The 22,279-nt window shown below is 48.6% G+C and overlaps 5 protein-coding genes across 5 annotated transcripts; 3 read left to right on the forward strand and 2 right to left on the reverse strand.

The window, feature by feature from the left end:
- Positions 1–2,609: 2,609 nt before the first annotated feature.
- Positions 2,610–7,367, forward strand: FSUBG_4986 (ATPase; the record flags this gene model as incomplete). The annotated part of the gene is made up of 3 exons (XM_036683033.1): positions 2,610–6,740; positions 6,789–7,146; positions 7,198–7,367. 3 exons carry the CDS (start codon positions 2,610–2,612, stop codon positions 7,365–7,367), a joined length of 4,659 nt encoding a protein of 1,552 aa, XP_036539465.1.
- Positions 7,368–7,602: 235 nt separating this feature from the next.
- FSUBG_4987 (glutathione S-transferase) lies at positions 7,603–8,590 on the reverse strand (the record flags this gene model as incomplete). The annotated part of the gene is made up of 5 exons (XM_036683034.1): positions 7,603–7,814; positions 7,870–8,037; positions 8,097–8,154; positions 8,212–8,403; positions 8,495–8,590. The coding sequence occupies 5 exons, from the start codon at positions 8,588–8,590 to the stop codon at positions 7,603–7,605; spliced, it is 726 nt and encodes a 241-aa protein (XP_036539466.1).
- Positions 8,591–9,214: 624 nt separating this feature from the next.
- On the forward strand, positions 9,215–10,873 carry FSUBG_4988 (uncharacterized protein; the record flags this gene model as incomplete). Its single annotated transcript, XM_036683035.1, has 4 exons — positions 9,215–9,608; positions 9,677–9,933; positions 9,993–10,114; positions 10,177–10,873. 4 exons carry the CDS (start codon positions 9,215–9,217, stop codon positions 10,871–10,873), a joined length of 1,470 nt encoding a protein of 489 aa, XP_036539467.1.
- Positions 10,874–14,837: 3,964 nt separating this feature from the next.
- FSUBG_4989 (uncharacterized protein) lies at positions 14,838–15,567 on the forward strand (the record flags this gene model as incomplete). Its single annotated transcript, XM_036683036.1, has 2 exons — positions 14,838–15,060; positions 15,113–15,567. 2 exons carry the CDS (start codon positions 14,838–14,840, stop codon positions 15,565–15,567), a joined length of 678 nt encoding a protein of 225 aa, XP_036539468.1.
- Positions 15,568–16,456: 889 nt separating this feature from the next.
- Positions 16,457–19,276, reverse strand: FSUBG_4990 (cell wall proline rich protein; the record flags this gene model as incomplete). The annotated part of the gene is made up of 1 exon (XM_036683038.1): positions 16,457–19,276. One exon carries the CDS (start codon positions 19,274–19,276, stop codon positions 16,457–16,459), a length of 2,820 nt encoding a protein of 939 aa, XP_036539469.1.
- Positions 19,277–22,279: the final 3,003 nt, after the last annotated feature.

Here is a 22,279-nt window from a genome sequence, read left to right on the forward strand (position 1 = left end):
GGCGCAGTGGAAGCGCGGTATGTTTACCATTGTCTGCAGCATAAAACCATTACTAATGAACGCAGCCGGGCTCATAACCCGGAGGTCGCACGATCGAAACGTGCAATTGCTAAATATTCTTTTTTATATATTTTTTGAGTCTGATAGCAACACGAGTACTTCTATTATTTGTTTTTTTTTAATTGTACTGTTATAGAGATGGGAGCGATATAGTCCTGGCAGTATGATATTAAAGTTTAGTAAGGTATATATTAAATACTAGTATATAAAGAATTTAAAGTCTATAGCTTTTAGTATCTTTATTCCCTTTGCTCTTAATAAGATACTCTATGTTATAAGACTTAGAATAAAAGTAACTAAGAAGTTATATAAAGTATTAGGGGAGTTAACTTATAAACTAAGTAGAACGAAACCTTGATGTGCTTTTAACGCTTTAAAATCCTCTGTGAATTCTGTATACTAGATGGATTTTACCTGCTAATATTTGCATTATTAACGACCGAACGAAGCATTCTAAGATCAGAAAACCACATAGTCCAGCTGTTATCCTACTTGGCCTTACAGCATGTTGGAATCCCCAGAGAAACCCCTGAGTCTGCTTAGACACGACTATTTCTCAGTCTAATAAGACGGACATGCAACAGCTATTGGAGCACGTTGCTCTAGAAGTGCTTCGGCAGCGCCGTAAAATGAGTAGGGGATGTTTCTTATGAAGAAATAGTAACTCATTCTGAGGATTACATAAACTTCTTCAACAATATCATCATGAATTGACGAGGTTACTCCCTCAGCTCTCAGCTCTCAGCTCTCAGCGTAATAGTGAGACTAGGCTGCCGCAGGTGAAACAGTTCAACAGTTCTGTAGTCTCCCTACCGCTTGGAGCATGATCTAACGACGTAGCCAATGTCACCTTTAGTGGTTATGTCGGCAATGAGTGCACCCTTGCTAACAAACTTGTGCATACGTTCGTGAGGATTGTCATCTTACTGACTCCACCAATAATAGACTCATGAACAAGATGGAAAAGTCGTACAGGTTATCCGATATGATTATAGCCTTGGGCAATCATCGTCTGTAAGTAGGTACTTAACGTTTAGGGAGCAACACTGCCTTCAGGGTGTAAGAAGACTTCTGACATTTAACTAAAGTACTAAAAATACTTAGTCTAAGATCTTCTATATCTATACTAAATTACTCTAAATTCCTAAGTTTACCTAAAGCTTTCTTATTGTTAAAGGGTGCAGGCCTATAGGACCAATCTACCTGCCTTGACCCTTGAAGGGGCCTCTTCACTTTTGGTCTCGCGGCATCTTTAACACTTATTACCTAGGATAAAGGTTCTAAGTTTTATTACATCCCCTTGACTACCTACCACGTTTGACTAATATGCCAACGTTTGCAGCAGCAGTGAGTATTCGGCCGAGTCAAACCAATACTAACGGACGAGTTATCTTTAGCATGTGAACAGGGTCCGATTCAAAGTCGACTTTGTAATCAGAGGCAGCTCCTCGGAGGATAAATATGGATATTGGAAAGCTCTAGCAGCTCCGGTGGAGGACCCCTACGTTGACCCTCAAACCCTCCAGCACCCTCACATTATTAACTGATAACGTTGGGGAGGCTCTGTGCTTATGTGCATTGCGCCGGTAGCGTTAATCAACGTTCCACAACGGTCTTGGCAAGCCGTTTGCTCGCTGTGATTACCAATACAAAACATGTATCCATCAATGTTCTCATTTTAGAAACAGTTCCCAAAGAGCAGAGCAAATTACTGTGACTCTTACGGCGTAAACAGTTCCACTCTCTTGTAATACTGGAACCATCCGACAAGCCCGGAAACGACTCTTATACGCGTTGACCGGTTCAGGTACCCGGGCTTTAGGTGTATGCTGCAACGCAACAACAAAAGATGAGTGAAATTCAGAGTATGTGGCGCTAAAATCCGAGGGATTACGCTGCAATGTCCGGCCGGGAGAAGGGATCTGCGACTTGGCATGAATCTGTTAAAGTAAAATCTCTGGGGCCTTATCTCAGATCCCGAGTCAGCAACTCCACAAACTCCATAACGTTAGGCACAAAGATTCGGAAACAAGAGCTAAACTCCATGAGCTCAGCAGTCTGCAGCGCACCTACACGCTAACTAAGCTCTGGAGAAGCGACAGAAAAGAATGGCTGACACTATTGCCCGTTACGGTTAACAACTGAGCAGGTTATTTTGGATACTCTTCGTCTAAATCCCTTCCATCTCCCTTAGCGTACCGGAGACGACCTTTACGTCACTCCAGAGAGGGAAAAATGTGCATAACTAGGGGTCATTATAAATACAATTATTCTCAGGGTTGAGACGTTGGAAGCCATCATTGCGTGCTACTAAAGCTCGTGCCTGCCCTGCAGCTCTCCGTTGTGAAGCTTATCTTCACCGGTCTTTCCCCTTTCATAGCCAGATATTTGATAGGACAGACCTACCTCTCTCTACCTACAGAGATAATATCTGCATACAAATATCAAAGCGGTGCCGCTCACCGGCTGCACGTCATAGTCTTTTCTCTATTAACTACATCCTACACACTTTTTCATTCTTCTTTTAATCTCGTACAATCGCCGTCATCATGTTGGGAAACACGGTAGACGGCGATGCTCTTCGCCGCACACAATCTTCCATGTGGCAACAGCAGCAGCAACAACAACCCATTTCTCAACAAACTGTCGAAGATGGACAACATAATCCTACAAGCAGCAGCTCATCCGAATCAGGGGTCGTCCAAGAAGGAAAATGGGGTGAGCAAGGACAGGAAGATGTCACTGCTCAAGAGGCCATGCAAGAATTCGAGTCTCTACGTCACAACTTGATGAGCCTACACAAAACAAGAACAGCAGACACTCACACAAGTAAAGCTCAGAGTAGACGGACGAGTACTGCTGCTCGAGTTCGGTCAGAGAAACATGAACATGAACATGACGACGATGATGGCTCCAAGACTGATGTGGAAGCTAGCCCTGAAGACAGTGAGGGGTTCGAACTCGGCCGTTTTATGCGAGAAGGCCACTTCGAAAAGCGCTCTGAGGAGGACGGTCCTTTGAAGAGAGTTGGTGTTGTGTACGAGAACCTCACAGTCAAAGGCGTCGGAAGCACAACAACTTTCGTTCGAACGGTTCCCGATGCTATCCTTGGCACATTCGGCCCCGATCTCTACAATGTCCTCACCAGATACTTCCCTTCTCTCCGGATTGGAAAGCCCCCAACCCGAACACTCATTAACGACTTCACCGGATGCGTACGTGATGGCGAGATGATGCTCGTCCTGGGACGACCTGGCGCTGGGTGCAGTACCTTCCTCAAAGCTATCAGCAACAACCGCGAATCATATGCTGCCGTCGAAGGAGAAGTTTCGTACAGCGGAATCTCTGCTGCTGAGCAGAAAAAGCACTACCGGGGCGAGGTTAACTACAACGGCGAAGACGATGTCCACTTCGCTACTCTGAGCGTGTGGAAGACTCTCGCTTTTGCACTTACCAACAAGACCAAGATCAAGGACAAGTCCGACATTCCGGTTATCGTGGATGCTTTCATGAAAATGTTTGGTATCAGCCATACAAGAGATACTGTGGTCGGTGATGACTTCACTCGGGGTGTCTCTGGTGGTGAGCGAAAGCGAGTTTCGATTGCAGAGACATTAGCATCCAAGTCTACCGTGATGGCATGGGACAACTCTACTAGAGGATTAGATGCATCAACCGCCCTCGACTACGCACGATCTCTGCGTATTATGACAGACATCAGTAACCGAACTACTCTCGTAACCCTGTACCAAGCCGGAGAGGGTATTTACGAGCTGATGGATAAGGTCCTGGTCATCGATCAAGGCCGACAGATCTTCTCCGGACCAGCCAATAAGGCAAAACAGTATTTCATTGACCTTGGATTCGAGTGTCCCGAACGGCAGACCACAGCAGACTTCTTGACTGCCGTCACGGACCCGACCGAACGACGCTTCCGACCTGGATTTGAACACCGCGCTCCCCGAACACCAGAAGAGCTTGAGTCGGCTTTCAGAAATTCACCACATTACCGAGAGCTCCTGGCTGATGTTGCTGCATATAAGGAGTCTCTTCACCAGTCTGACTACCAAGACGCGAAGAGGTTCCAGGGGGCCGTCCAGGACTCGAAGTCAAAGCACGTCTCCGACAAGTCGCCTTACACTATCTCGTTCCCTCGACAAGTGCTTGCTTGCACTAAGCGAGAAGCTTGGCTCCTGTTCGGCGATACCACAACACTCTGGACAAAGCTCTTCATCATCATCTCCAACGGTTTCATTGTTGGATCTCTCTTCTATGGGCAGACTGAGGATACTGCAAGTGCTTTCAGTCGTGGCGGTACCATCTTCTTCTCGATTCTATTCTTGGGCTGGCTTCAGCTTTCTGAACTTATGAAGGCTGTGTCTGGGCGTGCCGTTGTTGCTCGACATCACGACTATGCTTTCTATCGCCCTTCGGCTGTTTCCCTTGCTCGCGTTCTACTCGACTTCCCTGTTATCGCTGTCCAGGTGTGCATCTTTGGCCTCATCATGTACTTCATGACTGGGCTTGATGTGGATGTGTCAAAGTTCTGGATCTACATGCTCTTTGTGTATACCACAACTATCATGGTCACAGCCCTATATCGCATGTTTGCTAGCCTGTCCCCAGAGATTGACACAGCTGTGCGATTTTCGGGAATCTCTCTCAACCTGCTCATCATCTACACAGGATATGTCATCCCCAAGACTCAGCTGTTGAAGGATTATATCTGGTTCGGCTGGTTGTACTGGATCAACCCCATCAGTTACAGTTTTGAGGCTGTCTTGACCAATGAGCTGTCCGATAGAATTATGGAATGTGCTCCCTCCCAGCTAGTTCCTCAGGGACCCGGAGTTCAATCTGAATATCAGGGCTGTGCTATCAGCGGAGCCACAGTCAATGCGCACTCAGTGTCAGGCAGCGATTATCTACAAGCTACCTACAACTACAGCCGATCGAACCTATGGCGAAACTTTGGCGTTGTCATTGCTTTTGCTGTTCTCTACATCCTCGTCACGGTATTGGCAACAGAGATGGTCAGCTTCACACAAGGTGGTGGTGGTGCCTTGATCTTCAAGAAGAGCCGAAAGGCTAAGGAACAAGCACGCAAAGCCGAAGCCCCTGTCGACGACGAGAAAGTCGTTGGAAATGGTGCCAGTAGCTCTTCCGGCGTTGTCGCTGACCCCAACCCAGGCAGCGAAGACGAAGCCTTGGAACAAATCACTGATAGCGAGTCTATCTTCACGTGGCGTGATATCGAGTATACAGTCCCATATCTCGGTGGTGAGAAGAAACTTTTGAACAAGGTCAGCGGATATGCTAAGCCTGGTGTCATGGTCGCCCTTATGGGAGCTTCGGGTGCTGGCAAGACGACGCTTCTCAACATTCTTTCCCAGCGTACAAGCATTGGGGTCGTTACAGGCGAGATGCTTGTCGATGGAAGATCTCTTGGCGCGGACTTCCAGAGAAACACTGGATTCTGCCTTCAGGGTGATCTGCACGATACAACTCAGACTGTGAGAGAGGCTATTGAGTTCTCTGCCATCCTGCGGCAGGATAAATCTGTCAGCCGTGCTGACAAGCTTGCATACGTGGACAAGATCATCGACCTGCTGGAGCTCAATGACTTGCAAGATGCCGTTATCATGTGTCTTGGAGTGGAACAGCGTAAGCGTCTTACCATCGGCGTCGAATTGGCGGCCAAGCCTTCATTGCTTCTCTTCCTTGATGAGCCCACTTCTGGTCTTGACTCACAGTCTGCTTACTCCATTGTTCGTTTCCTCCGGAAGCTGAGCCGCGCTGGTCAGGCGATCATCTGCACCATTCACCAGCCAAGCTCTGTTCTTATTCAGCAGTTTGATATGGTCCTTGCTCTCAACCCTGGAGGCAACACATTTTACTTTGGCTCTATGGGCGAGAATGGGGGAGACGTCATCAAGTATTTTTCAGACCGCGGTGCTGTCTGCCCCCCTAACAAGAACGTCGCCGAATTCATTCTTGAGACTGCTGCACGACCTCACAGGCGGCCTGACGGCACCAAAGTTGATTGGAATCAGGAATGGGTTGAAAGTGAAGAAGCTCAAAAAGTGCTTGAAGAAATTGATGGTCTCAAACGAGTTCGAAGTTCTGCGACTGAGGGAATGGCTTCTTCAATCAAGGAGCACTCTGAATTTGCTGCACCGACTTGGCTTCAGACGGTTGAGTTGACCAAGCGTATGTTCCGACAACACTGGCGCGACCCTTCTTACATCTATGGGAAGTTCTTCGTTGCGGTCATCTTTGGCATCTTCAATGGCTTCACCTTCTGGAAACTTGGCTACACGATGCAAGATATGCAGAACCGAATGTTCACTTGCTTCTTGATCGTGACAGTTCCTCCCACCGTCGTCAATGGTGTCGTCCCCAAGTTCTTCACCAACATGGCGCTTTGGCAAGCCCGAGAATATCCTTCCCGTATCTATGGATGGTTTGCTTTCTGTACTGCCAACATTGTTTCTGATATCCCCGCGGCTGTGGTGTCAGCCGTGCTGTACTTTGTGTTGTGGTACTGGCCCACTGGACTTCCAACCGAGAGCTCTGTTTCAGGCTATACATTCCTGATGACTCTTCTCATCTTCCTCTTCATGACAAGCTGGGGACAATGGATCTGCGCGTTTGCCCCCAGCTTTACCGTTATCTCTAATGTAAGTTCTGCCCTCGAAATTATATTTTTTTCGTACTAACACCATTAGGTCTTGCCCTTCTTCTTTGTCATGTTCGGTTTGTTCAACGGTGTTGTTCGTCCATATGCTTCACTTCCTGTCTTCTGGAGGTTCTGGATGTACTACGCGAACCCCTCTACATACTGGATTGGAGGTATCCTGGCAGCGACTCTTGATGGCACTCCAGTGGAATGTTCGTCCCAAGAGACCGCCAAGTTTGACGCTCCCCCAGGACAAACATGCCAAGAATATGCAGGAGCATTTGCAGACTCCGCCGGAGGATATCTTCTCAACCCCAACGCCACGAGTGCTTGCGAGTTCTGCCCAATGTCTTCTGGTAACGATTACCTAGCGTCGCTCAATATCAATGCGAGTGACAAGTGGAGAGGTATGCTGATCTAACGAAGCCGTATTGACACAATGTTCTAACATACTGCAGATTTCGGTATCTTCCTAGCATTCTGTGTGTCCAACTGGATGCTCGTTTACTTCTTTATTTACACAGTCCGTGTTCGGGGATGGAGTTTCGGCTTTGGAACGATCTTTGGAGGATTAGGCAAGTTGGTTGATCTGATCAAAAAGCCGTTTCAGCGAAAGAAGGAGGAGTAAGAAATTGATTTAGCGAATGCAATTTAGAAAGGATATGGAAAAGTACTAGCGAGGATTTGAGATACAATAGAAAAGCCAGGCTGGCAAACGAAGGATCGTATAGCCCTTAATACTACATCTAACATCAGTTTCTCGAAATGTCCAGTAGTAACTGTGACAAATTCTCGCCGCCAAATGTACCGCAAAACCAAGTATGTTGCCGTAGAATTCCAACCCTTCCCATAAAGCTCACTCATCACTCAGCATCACGCTTCATAGCTTCCTGAACCCAAACCGATCTCTCCCTTCCCAGCTTCTTCAGCTCTTCGTCCGGCAACTCATTGAGCTGGAGGTAAATATGAGGACTGGGCACATTGCGTCCTTTCTCAAAACCAGGACGCTTAAGGAGCCTGTACATCCAGTTCTTGACGTGAGGGAACTCGTCAATCTGGGAGAGGCCACTGTACTCTGTAAGTGGAGATTAGTTGCCTGAGTGTATATAATCCCTGAGTGGAATGCTTACTGTATGCGGTAGTCCATGGCCAAATGGCGATGTCGGCGATGGTAAGATGATTGCCAACAAGATATCCAGATGGATTTTCTGCAAGAGCCTTGTCCATCGTTCGGTAGAGGCGGCGCGTCTCGTTGACGTATCGGTTCAGAGCATATGGATAATCACCAAAAGCAGACACTGTATAGGTATATTAGACCAGTTACCCCTTTTATGACACTTTAATACTGGGAACGCACTCTCAAAGTGGTTTGCCTGGCCTTGCATAGGGCCGAGACCACTAACTTGCCAAAAGAGCTATTGGGGCTTCGATTAGATATCTCTTCAAGTGTAACTCGTCGGTATCGGGCTTACCCAGCTCGTCATCTGCCAGTACTCTTTGGTACCACGGGGATACGAGATCTTGTGGTCCTTGTCATACCGTTCCACAAGATACTGCAAGATAGCGCCGCTTTCCCAGATCTTAAGTTCGTTGCCATGCTCGTCTGAGTCGACGATGGCTGGGATACGACCGTTTGGGTTGATGTCAAGAAACCACTCCTCTTTCTGTTCGTGTTCGAATAGTTTAATTGCACGAGCCTATATATATGGACTGCGTGAGAAGTAGACACGGCTATTTTGGGATGAGGGCTCGTACATTGTATTTCAAGCCCAGTTCCTCAAGTGCAATAGAGATCTTGAGTGGGTTGGGAGTGCCTTCGCAGTAGAGAGTGATGGTATTCTCAGCTGACATTATGGTCTAGGGTCTGAAGTTGAGCAAATATTGATGGTAGTTAGAGGTAAAATGTTGATGTTTTCAATTCTAAATCCTCGATGCTTCTCCTTTGCGGACGGCTCTTGGTTCATATTTATGCGAATCCTATTCTCCCACGCTTTGGATCTTTCGCATTCGAAGTCGAGATAATTATTCATCATTCTTGCTTGGAGATCAAGGTCCAATTGCGTGACTTGTTGTACTTGAAACGGTTAATGGTATCACAAATGAGGCTTAGAAGGACGAGGATCTGCTGTATCACAGCCTTCTTCTTGATCACAATTGTTGTTGGTCACTTGCCAAAGAAGGGCAATGGTCAACCAAAAACGGTAAATGGTGCACATAACAAGGAAAGGGTCCCTCATTTGCACTATAATGAATCGGAAGCTGGTAGGTATGATTATCAATCCGGTCAGCTTCCGCGGAGCCTTTGAAATCACACGCCCAAGACAAAGGCACTCAACTTGTAGTGGGCCTTGTTTGGGTCTGATACCTTCAGAATCTGACCTAGGTCTTGAAGACTGAAAACTGTTCGCAATGTTTCCTCCATGCTTTTCCCCGATCCTTTGGCTTTCTGTGGCATAATTTTTAGGTGGTGTCACAATGACAGGGATGGAGGAGCCTCAAGAGAAGAAGAGTCTCCTCTTTGTTAATGCCAATCAAACAACCTTTCCTTCAAGTCGAAATAAGCATAAGTCAATTGATTCCGAGGTCCGTCGCCATGTTATGCTTGATATTGGCCGGGCCCGACGAAAGCCATCAAAGGATCGCCAGTTCACTACCTTAACATGGCAGACAGAAAAGCACACTTGCAAACAAGAAGGTCCAAAGGACAGGCAATTTGGTCACTCAAAGACACTTGACGAGAGCCAAGTCACAATAAGCACACCAAGCTTGTATGCATTGGCTGTCTTCGAGCAGGAATGGGGAGAAGATTCGTTCTCGGCATACGGGTTTACTCTCATCATGACCACGGGGAAGAATGCGATGAGCGGCAGTAAGTGAACTCAAGTCCTATGATAATCTATTCTGGTTAGTTTGTATGTACTGAACCTGAGCATACAGCGAATTTGGCAAATGCGTTTTGGTCCCCTTTCGCCTTCAGAAAGTCTGCCTTCCTGAAGCACTACCAGAAAATCTTTAGTTCACCAGATGCTCTTATCCCATTATACCACCAATCATCCCTAGAGCTCAAGTCCATAGCTCTAGAGCGCTCGCTTATGACAATTCGGTGTATCGAGTCCAGACTTACAAGCTCTGATACGAGTTGGGCAACATCAGACAGCGTTATTAGCGCTGTTCTAGCCCTCATCTGCTACAATGTATGATTCGTACACGCCCTTAGATATGATTTCGGGTCGTATAACTGAAATTGAGGTAGTTTTCCAACCTAGATTTTGACCAAGCGATGGTTCATATCAGGGGTATCTGGATGGTCATTGAGGCCAGGGGCGGCATTTCTACTATAGAGAATAACCAGGACCTATTCCCCATGATATCATGGTATGTGAAAGTCCTTCTGATACTTCATCATTTAAATCCACAGCGACTTAATGGTTCCCCAGGGTCGATATCACAGCAGCACTTCTGTATGACACGAAACCCTCATTTCCACTACCCACGAACATGGGCGCATTCGTTCGCCCGGGCCTGAAAGCCCTCCCAGATCCTCTTTCCGGCCTCCTGAACAGCGTTATATTGTATGATGAGCGCTCTCTGGTGGTTCTTTCATGTATGGGGGACTTGACTGCACTTGCGACATTCCTCCAGACCGAGCAGGTGACCAAGGGCGACGCGATCTGGAGCGACGAAGAGCAAATGGCTCTCCTTTTGAACCCAATCGCGCATGATCTATTGAATCAACAATATTTAGAATCTACACAATCTGGGACACCTTTCGAAATAATCTTGGAGTCAATTCGGCTTGGGGCTATCATCTGGATCATACAGGTGAAGCGAAGGTGTCGCTCTTATCCCGGGACTGCTCAAACACATATCACAACACTCCTCGGAATAATGTCAAACGACGCGGAAGCCTATACTACAGGGAAACGCAGTGCAGACCTGCAGATTGTTCATCTCTGGCTCCTGGTTCTCTGCAGTGTCAGCGAACCTAGTGGCCAGGACTATTCGACCCTGATGCGATTAATGGCTTCCAAGATGAAAGAATTGAACCTGCTCACTTGGAGTCAGCTTGCTTCTTTCATACAGAGAATGCCTTGGATCTACTTGAGTAAAGTGCCGGACTTGAACACCTTGTGATGCTGGTTCAGGGGTATATTGGAGAACATTATGAGTCCATCCTCCACACCAGGATATACAAGTTCCCACCCCGACTTCATTTGCTTATTTCTTTATCATATTCATTTCCAACACCTAATAATATCAAACAATACTTCGGATAGTTCTACATGTCCAACGCCAAAGCATGTCCTTCCTTGCTAGCTAGGCACTGGGGCATTTCTCCTTCTGACATAGAACCCCATGAGACTGACTATTCAAGGCATCCAACAGTAGCTCCAGCTTTATTCTGGTCGTGAATCACTGTCAGATCCTCATCAGTGAAAGGGCTGCCGCGTCATATGATGAGTTCAAGAAACAAAAATCTCCACAATTCATAATCTTGTTGCATCCTCCTGTATCCTCTTGCATCAATTCCCTTCCATTACTTTCTAGTTGTTTCTTTACTCGAGATCTCAGCTTCCCTATATATTCTTCTTCATTTCAATCTCTCCTCCTCTTCTTTTCTTCTCTTGTATCCTTTCTTTTGCACACTCAAGCTTCGCCGGTGTCGAATCCCGGCCTCACAACTCAGATCATAAGGCGCTTCAAGGTAAAGCTATGTGCCACGAATACTCTACACTTCATTTACTGTTTATTTATCATTAGATTGCCGTTTCTTGTGTCCCCTTCCTCCGCCTGTGTGACCTTCCAAATGCAGCTTCGCGTGTGAAGCAATCCGCATCAGCTTGCGTATCTCAGCCTCAAGGTTGATGGTATGTCACTTCTCTTTCAACCTTGATACTTTCTTGTCTCCAACAGTTTAATGTTAGAGTCCGTTTTCGTCTTACTGTCGCTATCGCTATCCCATAGGAGGTCATTGCTCATCGTGGTCATCTCTGCGGTATGTTTCTTCTTAACATCGTCCGTTTCCTTTCTCTAACCAAAAAGTAAAGCAGTGATACTTAGTCCATACAGCCGTCGCCTAGTCACACTCCCGACAAGAGCCCCTTCAAGAAGAGGCCATCTTAGCTTCCATGTCGGGGCCAACTTCATATCTTCGCCTTCTTTGGGGTCATTGTGGTCTCCAGTGTCGTCATCATGGAAGACCCCAAATCGCCCGCTGGTCATCAGTCCCCAGACGCTGCTTAGAAAGCGGCCGAGGAGGCTACCAAGGCCTCACCACTTGCTCACGAGCCACAACAGGGGTCAACCCCTAATGCCGATGCCCCCATTGAGCCAACTTCACCAAACACAATTCGCGATGCCACGACCCCAATGCCTGTGTCAACTGATGTATCAGATGACAATTCCGATCTTGAGGGGTCATCTTCTACGTCTCTTGAAAAGAGGTCGTCCTAAATCTTGAAGCCAAGATCCACGAATTGGAAACCCAGCTACGAGAGCGTAGTGGAATCAGCTCCGTTCTCACGACTCCCTATGCATCATTGAAGCGAAAGATGCAGGAGGAGCTCTATAACCCCATTTCGAAAAAGATGAAACCAGCATCTGAGGTCAACTTGGAGAGGGGCTCATTCACCACGGAAGTTGCAGGTCGATATATGAGTGTCGTTCACAATGAAGTGTTCCGGATGGCAGGCAGAGCTGGGCTCATCAACCCAGCCGACTTTGACGTGGGTTCAGATGGGGTCGTTGGTCTATCGAAACGTGCCTTGAAAAATGTATATCCAGACGACAGGTCCTAGACCTTTGCTGAAGGCGTTACCAACGGGCTACTGTGCACTGAGAGGACCCTACGATGGCATCGGGGCTCAGTGGCCAGGTGGAGGGCATTGGCTTAGGAATGAATTTGGGGGAAGATACCTTCGGTCTTGAGAGATAGGACTGACACGCTATTTTGGGGTCATTTGGCAGCAGAGAAGGCTTTCCAATCACTTGCAGCATGTCGCTTTTGGGTGCATATGTAGATCATCTTGAGGTCATCTTAGAGCTAAAGATTCACTCTTGGTTGGGATCAAAAGGTCAGATTCAAGGATACTTGTCGATTCAAAGTTCAAGTTTTAGTTATGACCCCATAGAAACAAATACCTGCTCTTCTGCATTGGCTGAAAACACATTGTGAAAGCATTCGATTTCTTGTGTTATTCTTGCTGGTTGTATATCTCGTCTCTTACTGTCAAGGCCGTAAGAGGGGAAGTCATAAAGGGGTCATTCTTGTTTGATGGATCATCTACACATCATGGGGTCATACAAGAGCTTGAATGTGGCCAATTACGCCTTTTCTCTTCTACACGTCTTCAATGGGGCCCTTACATTCAACAGAGCTCCAGGCATCGCCTCGGTTGTTGATGACCTTCAAATCACCACAAGTTGAGTTTACTTGTAGACAATCAGACTCAAGAAACTACTAAGGTATCATACAGATCACAACTGATGTCCATCCAATCTTTGAAAGGACCCAACCAGAGCTTTTGATGAGATCCATCCGAGTTTGACTACATCAAATTTAGCATCTCCTGTTGTGCCACATCTGCCATTTCCCTTGATAGAATATGAGCTGACAACTCTTTCCATACAACACCCAACTTGTGGGTATCATCAGCCAAAGTCTCCAGGATACTCCAAGACGTGGCACTAGACAGCTGAACAAGTATTTATGGAAACACTTTAAACTCACGATATAAGCATTGGCGGTGTAAGGTTTCTCTCTCAGCACGGGGAATTTTTTCCACGATCGCGCACTCTCTCGACGTGGGCCACAGCGGGACGGCACGCGAGGTCTCCATTTTGGCTTTTCAGCCCTACGGGTCGGGTCACTCACTCACTTCAACGTGTCCAACGGTTGATGAAGCATTCAACATTTTGTGAGTCAGTTTGTGAAAATTCTGAACTGAGCAGAACAACGAGGTCGAGCATGGTTGAGTTGGCAATTGGTTGACTCAACGCAGCGGACATCATCCATGTAAGTCGGGCCCTCGCTAAAGAGAGGTAGCGAGTTAGGTTCTGCTGTAGAATACGCGAACTGTTGAATCGCTGTAGCCTCGGGCTTCACCGTCTGCTGATTTTTACATAAGTGGTTCTTCCTCCGTGGCAAAGTATGTGCTGTAACGGTAACGGTAACAGTTGCAGTTACTGCAAGACCTTGCCGTTGTTGTTATTGTTTGTATAAAGTCGTGCGTACGTGTGCTGGATATTTCTACTCAACCAACCTCTGTAACACAAGACAATCTAAGTGGATACACAAGCAAGGGTTGTACCATTTTTGCGAATTCACAAACAAATACATACATACATAATTAAGCCTTCATCACCTCATAGAGCAAGTCAACAATACTGAACCGTGCTGCTCGAAGCGACTCTCGCATATCGTTCGTCAATTTCACTGTGGAGGTCCCCCTGCATCTTCAATTTTCACCTCCAGCCCCTCTCTAGCCTCTCTCCCGTTCAGGCCAGTTCGCCGCGAGATGCGCAGACTACAGCAGAGAACCAGCACTCAACAAAGCCAAGCTCCAAGCGCAAGCTAAAAGAGAACCATTCCTCTTTTCCAACTGGACGACACTTATTACTCCCAGCTTCCAGGGGTTACAACACAAGTTAGCCCGCTACTGTACAGCAGTGGAGTAGGCAAAAAGAGACCCCTGAAACGCGCGAATCGTATCTCCAGCCACTCGAATTTACGGTGAAGAAGGATCATCGCGTGTGTGTCCCGTGCGTGCCCGCCTTGGCCCCTCCGAGACTGACACTACTGTACCTCACTCTTACAGTACATACAGCTCTGACTTGCATCTGCATTGGATTCGTTCGCAGCAGCAGCGCACATCCCTTTAGTCTATTCTCCTCAGAATCAAAGTGAGGATCAATCATCGACACGACACAACACAACACAACACAATTCTTCCTTCAATTGAATTAATAGCGCCTTTTCTTTCACGAATGCGTACAGTCTGAGGTTTCCCTTCCTCTACCTCTCTACTTACCTACCTGTCTTACTCTCAGCCTGAACCCTCACCACCAAAAAAACTTCCCCCCGAGAATCCTCAAAAAAATGGGCTTCCTCGACTGGAACGACGGTGCCTCCGTCCTCTCAGGCAGATCTCGCCGTCACAAATCCTCTCGTTCTCACAAGAAGCGCCGTTCGCGATCCCGCTCCCGCTCTAGCTCCCGTGAGCGTGGCCGTGGTGGCCTCGCCGATATGGCAGACTCCTTCTTTGGCGGAGATCGCTATGGCAAGCACAATTCCTCGCGCTCTTCATTCTTTGGACTTGGCGGTAACAACAGCCGCTCGAGCTTCTTTGGAAACAGTAATTCTACCCCTCCCAGCCTCATACCTCGGAATCGAAAAGGTTGCTAACTCGCTGACTACCTACCTAGGTCGCTCGTCTTACTACAAGCGCTCCCCACGTCAAGGCTTTGTCCAGAAGACATACAAGCAACTCAAGCGTCTCCTCCGCGACCTCGTCCATTGGGCTAAGCGCCACCCATGGAAGGTCTTCTTCGTCGTTATCATGCCCTTAGTCACGGGGGGAGCTCTGACTGCTCTTCTTGCCCGCTTCGGCCTCCGTATCCCACCCGCCATTGAGCGCATGCTCGGTGTCGCCTCCAAGGCTGCTACCGGCGACTCGTCCGGCCTTGTAGGCGAAGCTGTCCGCATGGCCAGCGGTTTCGGCGGCAACAGCGCCGTTCGCGTAGAGCGCGACACGCACTCCTACAGTGGTGGCGGCAGTGGTGGCGATACTTGGGGTGGTTTTGCTGGTATGGCCAAGAAGTGGATGTGATTGTTACTTCAGCGAGATGGCGTCGTTACTTTGGACTTTTGACACTACTTTTTTGACTGACGAGACGCACGCAATTGGCTTTGCTCGAGGCGTTTCAGGAACGGAACGGAATGGAATGGTAAGGATTTACTTGGGAGGATTATTGTGCCCGCATCGCCATGTTACTGGTGGTTTTACATAGAGACTGCATGGCAGCATTCTTGAATACATTTCACGACTTAATGACCCCTGAATATTGGGCTTTGTACCTGTCTCGAGAATGTGATCGCCTTCTTCCCAAACTCTACGATGTCATCCTTGTCCCGAAACAGACCCAGCATTCAGTAGGTGAGGAATGGGGTTACGAATCATACCTCACGTCGTCATAAAATTCAAGCTCCAAGTCATTTCAGCACTATGTTCATTACTAGTTCTGTGCATTTAGCAGCCTCCTCCGCAAAATACCTAGTTAGATCTCGTATTGACAGCGGCATAGATGCCACATTTGGGTTGTCCAACTCCCTGAGGAGTCCAAGCCACCCAAGTATCTGACTCAACCATCGGCCCTGTCGACCTGGGAGTCAGGTACATGAGGCAATGCCAGATACCAATGCTATTCATGCAATCATTAACCTCTGCGCCCATTCCGTTCCTTAAACTAAAATACTTGGGTTTCCATCGATCCAAGGCCCATACCAGGTCTGTTGATGCCTTGCTTCTTGACCAATAATATTGATATGGCCATTGCTCCATGCAGTGGCCCCAAATAGAGTCGACTCGGTAAGGCTGCCGAGTAAAGCTTCTCGGTTGTGGGATGCCATAAAGAATATTGTACATGCACCGTGCAATTGCAACGGCAGTCATAGAACGCCAACGCTGTAGAGTTTCTTCAAGTCGCATATCTCATTCATTACTTCGCCTCACCCTCTTTCTCCTTAGCGGGCTTCCAAAACTGCATCATTCGACCCAGTTTCTTCGTTCGGCTACTCTTTGCTTTCTTGTGATTCTCGTCGTTGTCCAGTGTGACCTCCATTGAGAGCTTGCTCCGTTCACCGTGAGAGCTACTGATGAGACGGCTGAGGCTGGCAAGGCTTGATCGACGTCGTCCAAAAGCAGCAGAGGAAACCGAAACTGGTCGAGGTTCTCGGAGAGTGGGCTGGGATTGACGCTGGCTTGGGAGGAACATGCTTTCCCTCGTCATTGTAGAGTTGCTAGATGTCAATGACGGGATATCATAATCCACCGAAACTCGAACCTCAGGTCCAGGCTCTCCCATCAAAAGCAGAGACCGAAAGTTGTTCTCGTCGGTGACTGATGAGGGAGCTGTTGAGATTCGCTGAACCTCAACAGACATAGGTGACCGGGGAGATGGGAAAGAAGACGAGTAGCTCATGGCATAAGGGCTGTTCGGAACATTGGCTGGTGCAGGGAGATGCAAGGGGCTGACTTCACCAGGTGACAGATCCTTGGTACCCGAGAACCTTCTCAATGAAGAAGGGGTAGAATCAGCAGCCTCGGTTCGCTCAGCAGGCATGAAAGGGGATCGAAAAATCACGCTTGGCATCTCCTCGGCGATAACACTTTCGTGTAAAGATGACCTTGAGCGCTCACCCCGCACCGTACTCCCAGATATTTGATCCTTGTCACTCAGGCTGGAGGTGGTTCGCCTCATGGTCTGGTTCGGTTGGCTTGAGCTGTGCATTGAAAGCTTGTCTTGCGAGTCACGTAAGGGGTCTCTTGTAACAGCAGCTGGAGGTGTAGCATCACTGTCAGAGTCAGTCTCTTCTTCAGAAGAGTCATCTGTGGTCCCAGATCTGGCATTGTCGTCATCATCCTCTTCATCTTCTTCGAAAACATCAGCCATTGTTGAGCTACTGTTGTAGCGGTGTATGCCAGCGCGGCCTGGATCAAATGGAGGTAAATCGGGAGCAGATTCTGCTCGACGATGATAATGCATACCAGGACCACTAAAGCCCTTCATGCCTTGAGCGCTATGAAGTCGCCGCTTACCGGCACCGCCAGCTGCTCGTTGCGCTGCCTCCCACTCTGGATTGAGTGGTAGAGGAGTGTTGAACGGGCCGAGAGCTGCGTCGAGGTCGATCATAGGATACGATGATTCATCTGCTGATCGCTTCGGTGCTTCATCTTGAATGTTGGGAGATTCGGTGACTGTGAGAGTTGGTGTCGAGATTTCCAACAATTCAGGCTCTCCATACATGGCATCCTCACCTTCGTATCGAGCGACTCTAGGAGCTGGTGGAGTTGGAGGTCGACCGCCCTCAGATTTTGATCGCTTGCTGTGAGATTTAGGCTTTCGTGGCAATATAGCCCCGGCCCAGCCTTTCACCTTCTTCTTTTTCTTCTTACTCTTTTTGCTGCTCTTACTCTTGACGGGACTAATTTCAGCATTTTCACCAACTGGATCGACTCCATGTCCAGTCACCGGCAATACCTTTGTCAGCAGATCAATTGACCCGGCGCTCTGTGGTCTCTTGCCGGGTGATGTGTTTCCAGCTGATGAGTCTCGAACGAAAAATGACCAGCGCTTCCTTGTCGGACTTGGTTCAGGATCTTCCGCTTTGGGAGCCTCAGCAAAATTGAGTAATGTCGGAATCGAATTTCGACGCTTTGGTGAAGATGGCGTGTTAGCTTGATCAGGAGTACGCTCGAGGATAGCGCCTGCAGTGCTTGGCCTCGAATCTGAAATTTCGCGAGTTGATGTTTGAGATAATGGCGAAGGGCTATCACGGCCGTTGTGAGATGCAGCTGAAACAATTGACGATATGCTGCCAGATACAGAGTGTCCAGGTCGCGCTGTTACTGTACTGGAAGTCTCATTAGAGACGAGGGACAAAGGTCGTGGGATAAACTCAAGCGTGTCAGAAAAGCCGACACGAGCCTTGGGTTGCTTGGGGCTTCCGCTGGGTGAAGGTATTGAAACAATTTTCTCAGTTTCTTTTGGCGCCTCGAATTCGGCAGCAGGTTCGGATTCAGGTACAACCTTCTCATCTAGAGGTAGAGATGGCTGGTTACTAGGCTGGCCGAAGGTGGTCGGGCTAGTCGGTGCGCTGTTTCCTCGGCCGGCGGCATCAAAGACGGGAGGCTGGAGAATTGGCAAGTCATTTGTCGAGATGGCGCCTGAAATACCTCTTCGATGGCCTCTTCTTGGTGGTTGAAATGTTGGCGTTACGAGTCCACTCTCTGACTTGGTAGGACTAGTGCTCATGATGGCGATCGAGTTGCCCTCGCGGATACGTCCCCCAACGAATTCACTCCCACCTCTTCGATGTCCATGGCCGCTGGGTCGCTGCGACGACGCAATGTTTCTGGGAGAATGAGGTGAGATTGGAGGAGTCAGGAGAAAATTGTTCTCACGGTCTGGCGAAAGTAGAGCACCAGGGTTGAAACTAAAGTCAGGCAATGCCGAACGAGACTGTCCGTCTGCATTTTCAGCAGAAAACCCAAAGCTGAAGTTAGGAGTCTCGATGGCCGACATGGGACGACGACCGGTCGCTCGCGAGAAGGAAGAGGGCGCGGACGCCGGGGCAGGCGGTTTGGCAGGAAAGACGAATGGAGGGTTTGGCGGTGGCTCATCGAGCTGAGCCTGTGATTCAACCGATTGAGGGCCAGCAAATGAGTTCATTGAGGAAGCGAATCGATCGGAAGGGCTATCGAACGCTGGACCGGGAGTTGGACGGGTTAGCCGCTCGGGGCCAAATGCGGTTGCCATCTTCTCCTCAGCCGCGCAGCGGCAACGAAGTGATGGACAACAATGTGTGAATTAAAGGTTCATAGGACAAGTAAGGCAACCGTTCCAGAATCGCCGGGCTCGCTTAATTATTCGGTTCGAGCAAATGGATAGCAATGGTGTTGGAGGTTTCGAAGAGAGTCGCGTCTGAGGCGTCACAAGCATCGATCAGTATAGATCTTGAGACTGAGATTGAGCACGCAAAAAAGGCAAAGAGTGTCGGCTTCGAGAAAACAATATTGCTACAAATAATGGCGAGCAAGTCGTACTGGGGCAACGGACCAGATAGCACGGCAGCGACAGGCTTGAAAGTCGTCGAGATGAATCGCGGAAAATTGGCTGGACGAACAACTCGAATGGCGGATGTTAAAACTATGGTATGTAAAGAAAGGAGTGGACGGCCAAGACCAGCGCAGCTCTACAAAAACAAGAGAGCAACTGGAATCGCACCAAGAAGGAAGAGGTCGGGAGGAGGAAGAAAGAAAATCTTCGCTCGCAAAGGCGGCGTTTTCGATTTGAGGTGCGGCCGGAGAGATGAAGAAGAGAGGACGGGACGGGACGGGGGAGGGGAGGATAAAACGCGATTTCGTGATAAAAGGCAGGCCAGAGGGAAAGAGGTAAAGCCAAATGCACTTGTGTTCAGCCACGCCCAGCAAGCGCAAGTGTATGCAAGTGCAAGGGGTCCCCACTGCCAACTGTGATGGGGGTACGTATGGGCAGGTACCGCTGCAACCAACACGACTGCGAATGGACGGCCGGAAATGGCCAGGGAGGACATGCATCTCTAGTACCTCTGCGCTTCCTTCCAACTTTGGCCAGGCCCCAGGCCCAAAGGTAGGCCCCCTAGTCTTGGTAGTTCATGATCCCTAGGTAATCCCTAGTCCCTTAGTTCTTAGTACCTGGCTTGCTGGCGTGGTCCTGGACAATCCGCCCTGGCATCCACAGTCCACACTCGAGAGAGACACGACATGGCCAAGGGGCGCCACCTCTCTCGGGGACTCCAGCTACCCGTGTTGACTACCAAGATTGGATCGAGTGGATGCCAGTGGAAGGCGGTTCATGAATCGACTCGGTGTTGAGGTGACCCGATCAAGAAGCCGAGGGAACCCAAAAGGGATTGTGTGTGATGAACTATGCTACTTTTTGGCAACATGTGTGCAGTCTGATGCATTGTGAAAACACCTATTAAAACGTGGAGAATATCTGGGCATAAATACATGCCCAAGGAAGTCTTATCAAAACACATACACAGTATAAGGTAGATTAGGTATTCCTGGCGTTTGTCGTTTGCTCTGACTTCCATCTCTTCCAAGGCGGCAGCGGTAAGCATACAGGCACCCTTCGCTAGACCTGGGTTTCCTTCCCTTCATGAATGCCTCTCCAGGGGCGGCCGGGCCTCGTCGACTCCGCTTGGCGGTGGAGCTTCTTTTTTCATCCAGCCCAAAACCTGACCCGCACTGTGTTGTCCTTGAGGCAAATTGCACCAAGTGGTCATTCTTCTTGTTATTGTCTTGACTGGACGATAATAATTTTCGGATATGCCATCTTATCCCGTCAAATATCAATTAATCTATCTCTGCTATTCATGCCACTCTGACAAGAGTATAATCTTTTTATTGCGCTATCAGCCATGAGCAAACCCTTTGACTCCTCGACCAATCTTACTGAAACAGGACAGCATTACCATCATGGATATTGATCTTCATCAACTGCAGTGGTGCACTTTCATGGCGGTCACCATCTCATGACAGGTACTGTCAATACGGAGTATCGGTACATGAGACTCCAAGTCCACATCTGCACTGTGACCTCGATGGTCGACTACAAGTATCCCCTGGCTCTTTGTTCGTTCGCGGCACTGCGAACGCTCTCGAGGTGCTTGCTGCTGCTCAGTTGGGCGCTGCATGCCTCTGTTATTCGTCTGCTGTTTCTGTCAGGGGCCACTCAACAACCCTGCCCATGTCACCCTCAGTGCGCGCCGTGTACCTGCACCTAAGGTGCACTTGTGCGTGCATGCAGACAAAAGCGCTGCAAGCCCACGACAGATGCAAGCGAGCAATCTTGAGCAAGTGGCATCAAGCGTCGAACCTAATTCATGTTGGAAGGACAACTCCATCATGTGAGAGAAACTTCGACTCTCTCTTGGAATTATCTTCCCGAAGCTCCATTTGGATGATCTTCAACCCTCCCATGCCCAAACTCACCAAGCGCCTTTACCAGGATGGCCTCCAGGTTTGAGAGCGGGGGAGGCGAACATCAAAGTGGAGGTCAAGGGATGAGTAACGGTTACAGCGGGCGGCACGATGTCTTGCTCAATGGCCGCGCGACAATCTAACGGCCTTGGCGGTTGCGCATTCGAAAATCAAGCATCAATGGCTTTGGCCAGGCACCATAGATAACTATCACAAGAGTCGTTTCTTCGGACATTTGCCAAACTCTGAAGAGAAGCTAGCTAGAACTTGTTCACACCATCAAACGCTGCAAACAGGAAGAGATCCCAGTCGATTAGCGACCGGCTGAGTTACAATAAGCATTGCTACCGTGTGGTGGTCAGCGGGCAGCTGCAGGTCAGGATTCGGATGATAACCGGCTGGCCACTTTGAGAATACAATTCATAGGCCCGAGTCAGCTTCGATCAGCAGGTATCACTTATCGACGGCATGGCGGATCGTCAAAGGTTTCTGGCGCAGCCTTCGCCTAGAAATTATCGTAAGATGCATGATCAATTTTGCATTTGTGTCGCTGTACAAAGTTTTCGGTGATTTCTCTGCAACCCATACACAGCTGTGCCTTGATCTGGTGTAAGTCAGAGGCCAATCATATCCACTGAGAGACCAAGAGGCTGTTCGTAGGCAGCCACCAACGAACTGATCGATCTCAAGAAGGGGCGGGACCTAGATCAACGGTACCATCCATTGAAACACCACAACAACTAAAGTTAAGGTAGGGAGTTTAAACGACACGATAGTTTCCGCATGCAATAAT

Source organism: Fusarium subglutinans (assembly GCF_013396075.1).
Source record: "Fusarium subglutinans strain NRRL 66333 chromosome Unknown NRRL66333_c0000045, whole genome shotgun sequence".
Taxonomy (NCBI): Eukaryota; Fungi; Ascomycota; class Sordariomycetes; order Hypocreales; family Nectriaceae; genus Fusarium; species Fusarium subglutinans.